General features: G+C 49.3%; 1 protein-coding gene across 1 annotated transcript; it reads left to right on the top strand.

Annotated features, from left to right (window-relative positions):
- Positions 1–6,636: 6,636 nt before the first annotated feature.
- On the top strand, positions 6,637–8,451 carry N7473_004257 (uncharacterized protein; the record flags this gene model as incomplete). The annotated part of the gene is made up of 2 exons (XM_057150197.1): positions 6,637–7,454; positions 7,941–8,451. The coding sequence occupies 2 exons, from the start codon at positions 6,637–6,639 to the stop codon at positions 8,449–8,451; spliced, it is 1,329 nt and encodes a 442-aa protein (XP_057010307.1).
- Positions 8,452–9,297: the final 846 nt, after the last annotated feature.

The raw sequence follows: 9,297 nt of genomic DNA, 5'->3' as shown, positions 1-9,297 counted from the left end.
GTTTTCGATAGTATTCGTCTCTTCCGCCACCGGAGATGCATATACTCTCGCGTTTTCAACGTCTATATCGGGATTTGTCGTGATCGTCCTCGGCGGGCAGAGCAGGGCATCCAGAGCGTCGTCCCTTCGGCTACAGCGTATAAGCAATTGAAGTAACTGGGGAGGCTAATTAAGACTTACCAGGTACAGCAGGACACGTTAGATACCACCTCGCGCTTCTCCAGCCACTCCTCCACGCAGCCTAGATAAGCTAATCCCCGGCACTCTTTGCAACGTAGGATCACGCTCTCATCCGCCTAGTCTTCCCCATCACCCAGACAAAATGGACAATGTATAAGAGACACCTCGTCGCTACGAGTAAGACTGTGCAGTTCCAGATATTGCATCCCCGCCCCGATATTCAACCCGGATAGTGTAGCTGATTCAGCCGACGAGATACACCACAGAACACTGTCGGTGCGCAGCATCGATACCGTGACGTATCGAACTGTCCTTTCTAATAGCTCGAGAGGAACGGAGTCACGGCCCGGTGGCATTTGTCTCTCCTCGTTCTAACGAGTAGCCCTGCGGGGAATCTCCGACTCTAAGGGACTCGTAAGAGTAGGCCGCTGGCTCTGACTAGCATCCGTATCAAATACGACAGAAGCATCCTCGGAGATATAACCCGCTTGTTCCGCATTACGAGCCACGGCCTCATACCACTTCTGGCCAACGTAGTTGGCCTGTCGCTGCCGGTGCCATCTAGCACAGAGAAAGTTTTTTGCAATATCACATAAAATAGGTCGTAAAGTCGAGAAGTCGAGTGATCGTGTTGCAAGATTTGCCAGTTGCTGTTGGCCAGCCTTGATGTCTTGAATTTTGATGGAGTTCTTGCACGGGGCGCCCGTCTTGGTAGTCCCGCAGCAGATTCGAGCCTCCCCGATACCTATCTCGTTAAGAATAAAACGGCCCCACGGTTGGTACGAAGACATGACTTGGTGATATGCTAGAAATGAGAAACAATTCTAATGATTGAGATAATTGAGATACCAACCAAGGGCCGAAGCCACTCCTTTATACCGCAGTATGGCTTCGTCTGAAATCATACGAATTCACCTCATCAGCAACATCTCTCATACGTAGCTGCCTACCGCAGTGAAGGAATGTGTCTTTTCTGTAGCTGAGGTCTCCTTGCCTTCATGGTCATGAATTGAACGAAGGCTACCGCCTCTCTATGCAGCCCTGTGGCATTCTGATAAGTCATAGACCCACAACAAGTCACCAGTCATGCTTGCAGAGATCCTTAGGGAGCTCCTAGGGTCTTCAAGGTTCCCTGGAGCTCACAAGTATGATCCCCGCAACAGACCCACTGTCTTCAGGAGCTTTTGGTGCGTTTCCAGGAGCCATTCAGCGAGATGAGACGTCGTGGCCAACATATAAAGGTCAGGCTCCTCACTAGACATGCAATATTACAGCTCATCTATTCACAATCGTACCATCTTCCCGTTGCATCCACTATTAGTGTCTCTCGCGTATCCAATTTGCTCTAATCCGGTTACGGCCCTCACTTTCACGACCTAAGACTTCCGTTCCATCCTGTCTTTCGAAGAAACAAACAATGGGCCAATACTGGCTGGTGAGAATAGCAGTCCTGAGAAATCGTGACCAATATATAAGGCCGAAGCCTGCGCCAGAAAAGCAGTATTACAAGTTCGTCTCATCCACAGCTTACTGTACCGTCTTCTGCATACTTGTCGCAATCTAAAGAGCTTGTCTTCCACGATGGTCTGTTCAATGTTGCTGCTGAAAAATCTCAATTCTTTCGTGAGGGCATTGGCTAATTTCCTGTAGGCAGTCCTCCAAAGCCTACCAAACCAAATTCTCATGCTCGTTGCCACTCAGCTAAACCTTCGTGACATGGTCTCCTTGGGAAAATCATGTTGGAATCTTTACTGCAGATTGCAGCCCAGCATCCTCAAGTACAACATTCAACACCAGAACAGCAATCTCCTGCACCTGGCAGCCAGAGACAACGACTATGCTCGGGCCGAGCTCATGCTTCTTTATGGTGCCAATGCCAACACCTTCCTGCGTGGAAAGACTCCGTTAATGAGAGCTATTCAACATGGATCGATAGACGTTCTCGAACTTCTCCTCAGTCATCAGAAGATTGATCTTCGGATACAAAATCGAGAGGGAGAAAGTGCCTTGACCTACGCCGTCAAATACGGAACCTGTCCAGGCAAGGGAAGGTTGGTCAAGCCCCAGCTTGATATCACAATCCGAGATGAACACGACCGAACTGCGCCTCCTGTGGCCACTTGCACAGGTCACATTGGATTTCTTCCGTGGCTATGGATTCCGTTCAATGATTTGAGAGTAAAGCGCGGTCGAGGCTATCGACTTAAAGACTGGGTTCGACGGGCCAAGTCTCAACGTTGATGGAACTTGGTCGTTTTTAATAAACTGTGAACGCCAACGTTTTGAAGGCTACCATTGCACTGGTGAGATTATCTATACTATGTCATGAAGAGATCTGCAGCCTATTTAAAGCACTCATAAGAGTCAGATTACATCCAGCAACAAATCGAACACCATGAGCTCTTCGAAACGTCGTTTGTCTTCCCCTAATGACCAGTCCTCCAAAAGACAACAGGTACACCGAGAGGCTGACGGTGAGCCGCCGGAACAAATTCACGATCAGGCACCCGAGAGAATTATTTCGGCTGGTAGGAAAAAGGTCAAATAGCCTTCCCCTTATTATATGACAATGCTGATTGATTTAGGCTCCCGCTACTTCAGCAAGCCTCACCACGGAGTTTGAATACATATTGCGTCATCATAGCTCCCTCGCAGCTCCCATCGTCGGCCTTCTTGACTTGTATCTCTGCTTGTGGAAATACTACGTTGTCGATTCTGCATTGAAGATACGACTTAAGGAAGAGCAACGTCTTCTCCAGAGGTCAATTAAGTGGCTAACCACCGAATGTGATGTACTACGCCAGTGCTGCAACGATCAGGCTCTGGAGCTGTTTGGCCGCAGGCAAGCTGTGGCTGCCTTAAATGATAGGATTGTCGAGGTTTTGAAGGCGAGCGAGAAACGTGCCTTCAGTGTGATTGAGTTGAAATAGTGTCTCCATAGCACGATAAAAGGAGAATACAAGAAGAGCTTGCTGTTGGTTTCCGTGTCCATTATGTGTGTGAATCTCATTCTCTGTGAAACATCCCTCGCTTTTGCAGTGGCCAACATCAGCCTAACTTCTGTGTGTGAGTGTCTCACCAAGTCAATATATAGGCTCTGAAATGTTCCTCCCAGGTCGTACAATCAGCTTCTGTTCCATTCCTACTAAGTCCTTTCGGTTTTCGATATAAATCTAATTCAATATTGCAAAAGTTTGCTTATTCCATTTAAACTCAACCCGTAAACGGAGACCTATGTTGGGAAATGTGACTCTTTTTCCACTACCACTATCCATAGTCAGACTCTTCCCCTCGGAACATTTTGCTGCTGATCAAATCTTAATCACACTTTAATGTGCAATAATTGATTTCAGCCACAGGCGATTTCTTCAACAACAATCGCATAGCCGAGGCTTCTCTAAACCCTTGCTGATACAGTCGGTTTATTCATTAGTTATATCATTTACGGTGACCCCTCGCAATAAAACGCTACTGTAGAGATTTCAAAAGTAGAAGGGTCTATTATAGTTTTATCATTATCTTGAAATTCCCAAAATATCTCCTATAGGACGATGATCGTTCCACTGCCGCCATGTTCCTTTCACTCCGCATCATCATTCACTGTACTCTGAGCTAGGACCCCCTCGGAGTACCGGTCCCAATCCTTAAGAATATCAGACAGTCGAATCCGAGATAACTCCAGTGCCTAGTCAAAGAATTGCAACCGAGCAATTTAATCATCGTGATGCGACTGCATTTTGTTCCTCTCGTCGGTCATATATCGGTGAGTCTCTCGTAGACCGTGATTCGCTTTAGCCAACTTGCTTCCCTCTATATGCTTCGATGTGCACGACTCCCATAAGCGCCGATACAGTCCGACGATTCTCGCGGCTTAGAACGCAAGTTTAGGGTCTTCGCGTTCGAGCCGCGCGAGAGCTTCCATAGCAGGCTCAAACAGCTGATCCATCAAGGGAGGTCTCTGTAGATCCTCGGGCTGTCCAACGGTGGTCAGCTCAATCATCAAAATAGTCGTGCTTTCCCTACTCACAGCAGGTGGGTCAGAGGGTGGATCGACCGTAGTCTGCGGGTTGTCTTGATTCTCGGGGGCAGGTTTACCGGTCGGAGGATAGTCATTTGCGAGCTGATCCTCCGGATAGTCTTCGACAGGTCGGGCATGGGAAGCGTCCATGTTGGGCCTCGCTTGATCATGGAAGATGCTTTAGATGCTTCGCGACGTTGCACGAGAATTTATATATTTTCGATGTACGTTTCAGTGAACTGAAATAGAAATTGCACCAAAATGACGGCACATGCAATTAAGAGTATTAGTAGGGTGGTCAAACGTTGATAGTCTAAATCAACGGACTAATTCCCTGGCGAAATGATCACCTTCCCCGCTCATGCCCACGCAACTGCGCATGAATGAGGCCAGTTGAATCAGATTCTGTACACAGTTCGAGGATTTAGGAAACTGGTTCTACTTGCAACATCTGCACGTCCCGTACAGTATAGCACTCGCCAGTTGCTACTCCATCCTAGCTATGTCCAGTACCCTATCTTGCGGACTTACCTTTCACCTATATCTCCCTGTTCGGGCCCTGATGTTCGTGTCCGCAGAGATTGTTGAATCTGCCCATCAGCCGTATGCATTCACAGGATAAGACAGCAACCCCATCAGCGGAGGAGGATGGTGGAAAATACCACAGCGGTAAGTTCTATGGCCTCCTCGTGGTTATTCAATGACTCGCTAAACAAGCCATGCAGAGTGGAACATTTTCTGTCCTCCGCAAGGCTCCTGTCAATGGCCTAGCCTCCAAGCCGATTACAGCCAAGTCCCAGTAGACTGGGATTTCCAAAGCACTACCTGGCCCGATAGGGAATGTGTCATATCTGCTCCTACACAGCAAGATCAACTTCATAATATGGACTGGTTCAAAGATGGGTCCGTCCTCGAGTCGGAGGTCGAGGTTTTCACGAGGAATCCCACTATCGAGCCATACAGCGTGATCAAGCCAAATATGAGCGACAAACCGCCCGACGGTGGTTGGAGGACGACGTCCTGGCAAGACTTTGAAGAATTCACACGCCTCGTCTGTGGCAACCAAGGACACTCCAGCCACACCCTCAACAGCATACCATGGCAGCTTCCGCGGCGGCAATTCAAATGCAGCGTTGCGAAGTGCAGCAGTCGCTTTCGATATTTCAAAGGCCTGCAGCGTCATTTGTCCGGCCACTTGGCTGAGGAGTCATATGTCTGCTGGGTTCCGGAGTGCCAGCGCAGCTTCACGCGTCGCGATAACCTCAAATCCCACTATGCCACCCATGGAAGACAAGGAGGCCGCAATCGCTACGTGGCTAGCCTTGATCCAACTAGCTCTATATACGACCCTTGTTTCCGCGGACAGTTGACGTCCGATGGCTTGCCGGTCAGAGAGGCCAACATAGGCTTGCCCGATATTTGAACTGGGTTTGCCTCCAGGAGCGAACGGCTGAGAGCAGGGGGTATGAACAATGACGGACGCTAGAGGTGATCGGCGGAAGTGCGGAAACACGGCGACGCGACACGAGTTTCTACTTGGGCGAACCTGGTTTTTGCTGTCATATTTGAGCAATAAATAACACGACACGGAAGTGAAGGCTGAATTGAACACCGAATGGCCAGACCCATGAGAGAGAACTGATCGAACACAAAAAATCTAAATATCGCTCGGAAATGACGACGCGCGGAGGATTCGAACGCGCGACCCCAGTGGAGAAGGTAACCACTAGGCCAAAAAATACATTTGTTAATAAATGCCTTGTTGCTAAGTTCAAGTTGTTTCGGTAAGGATCGACCACCCGACGATCTCATAAGATCCGGATGGATTTTTATTCTTCTTCGGTCTCAATTGGGATTATTCAGGCCAAGGAAAGTTGTTCAAAAGGCAAAAGCTTTTTAAAGCACGCAGTCTTGCTAAATGGCTGTGCGCCTGTGGCCATTTCTACGTGTTGGTCTTGGCTATAATATACGTTCGAATCAAAAGGACAAGATATATATTTTGTACAATCAGGTCTAGAAAGCATTATAGTATTATGTACCCTTGAATCTGCATACACTATTCCCAACACACGGCAAAGAAACATGCGAGCCATTCAAAATCAAGAAATAAGATCAAACAAGTCGCCGTCCAAAAATGTAACGGATCCCATCGGATCTGGTGAAATGTCTGTTGTGGTTCCTAATGTCAGAAATCGCGACCGCAAATTAACACCAATCGGTTCTAATTGGCAAAGCCGCAATTGGTATCACCCATGTTTATTTGCGAAGTGAGCTGCCAAATATTCCAGTCTACCGCCTAATAGTCGCAGCACAGAAATGTACTTTTGATGTTGCCAGTGCGGTCGTTCAGTCAACAGGTGCTGCGGTGAACAAAATGCCTCGTTGGAGGATCGTTTGCAACCATCATCAATCAGCGAATTGACCGTCACCGTTGAATTATGCGTGTGGGATACAATGTTAGGGGCAGGTGGGGTCTTATTTGCGGCGCCAGGGATGAGCCTGGTTCACCGCCTGGTGATTCACAGTTTCAACGTTTCACCACTTCCGTTTATCAACGCAGCGTCAACACCATCCTCACCATCCTCACCGTCAACACCATCCTCACCGTCAACACCATCCTCACCGTCAACACCATCCTCACCGTCAACACCATCCTCACCGTCAACACCATCCTCACCGTCAACACCATCCTCACCGTCAACACCATCCTCACCGTCAACACCATCCTCACCGTCAACACCATCCTCACCGTCAACACCATCCTCACCGTCAACACCATCCTCACCGTCAACACCATCCTCACCGTCAACACCATCCTCACCGTCAACACCATCCTCACCGTCAACACCATCCTCACCGTCAACACCATCCTCACCGTCAACACCATCCTCACCGTCAACACCATCCTCACCGTCAACACCATCCTCACCGTCAACACCATCCTCACCGTCAACACCATCCTCACCGTCAACACCATCCTCACCGTCAACACCATCCTCACCGTCAACACCATCCTCACCGTCAACACCATCCTCACCGTCAACACCGTCCTCACCATCCTCACCATCCTCACCGTCTACACCGTCTACACCGTCAACACCGTCAACACCGTCAACACCGGCTACATCGTCAACACCGTCAACAAGCATCTCAATATCCGTGAATTACATGGGGGACACTGGCGTGAACAGACGATTGCTTCTAATACTGACGTCTCGCCTGTGATACAATTGTCTCTATTCGCTAAGACAACACTGTATGTATGCTCGTGCTTCTCGTGCGATTTAAGGATTTCCACGTAGTGTCCTCCTTAAATTGGAATTTCAGTGATGGAGCTTACAAGATCTATCTCTACATTAGGACAAGTCAGAATCGAGAATTTGTCTTCATTGCAATGCTATCGATTTCCCCCGTGGTTCGGGCTACATGGTCCGGGCTACATAATGTACCCAGAGATGAGTCGTGCAGGTCTTGGCTTCTTCAAGGGCCGCAGAAACACTTGAATACTGGTCCCTAGCACCACGGAGAGGTGCCTGCATGTCGCTAGAGGATCATGGTGTAGACCCTGGCCCCAGGTCCTACCCGATCGAGCACACTTTTACAAAGACAGGGCTCATGGTCTGTGAGGGAGGATGTTGGTAAAGCAGGCCTCAAGCTGCGAGGATTTTGTTATCACAGTTCCTATCTGCGGAGTTCACTTGTTATCGCAGCGCCCCCCTGTGGAGTTCACTTCGTGACGCAGCGCCCCCCTGCGGAAGTCCTTGGTTGCGCAGCTTTTCCCCTGCGGAGGTCCTTGGTTGCGCAGCGCTCCCCTGCGAAGTCCCTTGGTTGCGCAGCTCTTCCCTGCGGAGGTCCTTGGTTGCGCAGCTTTTCCCCTGCGGAGGTCCTTGGTTGCGCAGCGCTCCCCTGCGAAGTCCCTTGGTTGCGCAGCTCTTCCCTGCGAAGTCCCTTGGTTGCGCAGCTCTTCCCTGCGGAGGTCCTTGTTTGCGCAGCGCTCCCCTACGAAGTCCCTTGGTTGCGCAGCTCTTCCCTGCGGAGGTCCTTGTTTACGCAGCGCTCCCCTGCGGAGTCCCTTGGTTGCGCAGCTCTTCCCTGCGGAGACTCTTGATTTCGCAGATGTCCCTGCGGAGACTCTTGGTTTCGCAGACGTCCCTGCGGAGACTCTTGGTTTCGCAGACGTCCCTGCGGATTACCCTGATAACGCAGAGCGTGTCCTCCGAAAGGACGTATCCCCCACTTCACTAGGCTCATGACAGTGAATGCTAAGACCAAAAAGATTTGAACTCTGCGGGCAGACAAGACCGTGCCGTCTCGGAGGATAAGGATAGAAGTCCCGACTTTCTAGACCGGTCGTGGAGCGTCCTTTTATGTCTTTTCGCCTCCGGCTGCCCATATCTGCCAGCTATACAGATTTTATGAGAGAGATAATAGACTATACTGTAATTCCGCAGAAAATATTTCATTTTTTGCGGCCAGTTAAGGTGATTCAACATCCGTTGAAGTATACGATCTAGAATTTGCGGCTAATCTCGCTAAGCGCCCCACTTCGAACCGTAGCGTGCATAAATCTAGACGGGGCCACCTATAGAACCATATCTTAGCGGTTGCATCTTATATTCAAGATGTTTACGGTGAACCACCTTCAACGGTCGTTGAAAAGCGCGTTCAACCGATCGTTGAGCAACATCGGTTGCGTTTGAACTGGCAAGAGGAAGATTCTCCCGGTTACGTGGCCAGCTTAGACAACTATATAGCTACTTACGCTCTAATTGTGAATTTAGGGTCCTCTCCTCTTCATAACTGTTAATAGTATATACTACTTTTCTTAGCGCATCTTACCTGACTGTCTGGCTTGCTAAAAGATCAAATTTTCAAACAGTCCACCAGAGCAGGTCATCTGTCCCTTCCACTACGGGCGCTAGGACAGAACGATGCCGAAGATAACGAGGCGACATCGAAGACGAGAATTACCAGGCGGCAAATGCGTCAAGAGGATATCGCAGCCTGACCAGGGCATAACTTTTGTATCAGACATCTCCGCTCGCCCGCGTACGTTCAAGACCGGAAACCACAAGGTAAGTACGGACACAGCTCCTACT

The sequence above is a fragment of the Penicillium subrubescens genome, assembly GCF_028828155.1.
Source record: "Penicillium subrubescens strain IBT 31985 chromosome Unknown utg000003l_segment0_segment0, whole genome shotgun sequence".
In the NCBI taxonomy this organism is placed as follows: Eukaryota; Fungi; Ascomycota; class Eurotiomycetes; order Eurotiales; family Aspergillaceae; genus Penicillium; species Penicillium subrubescens.
Note: the sequence above shows the minus strand (reverse complement) of the source record. Positions and strands in the feature narration are given on the sequence as shown.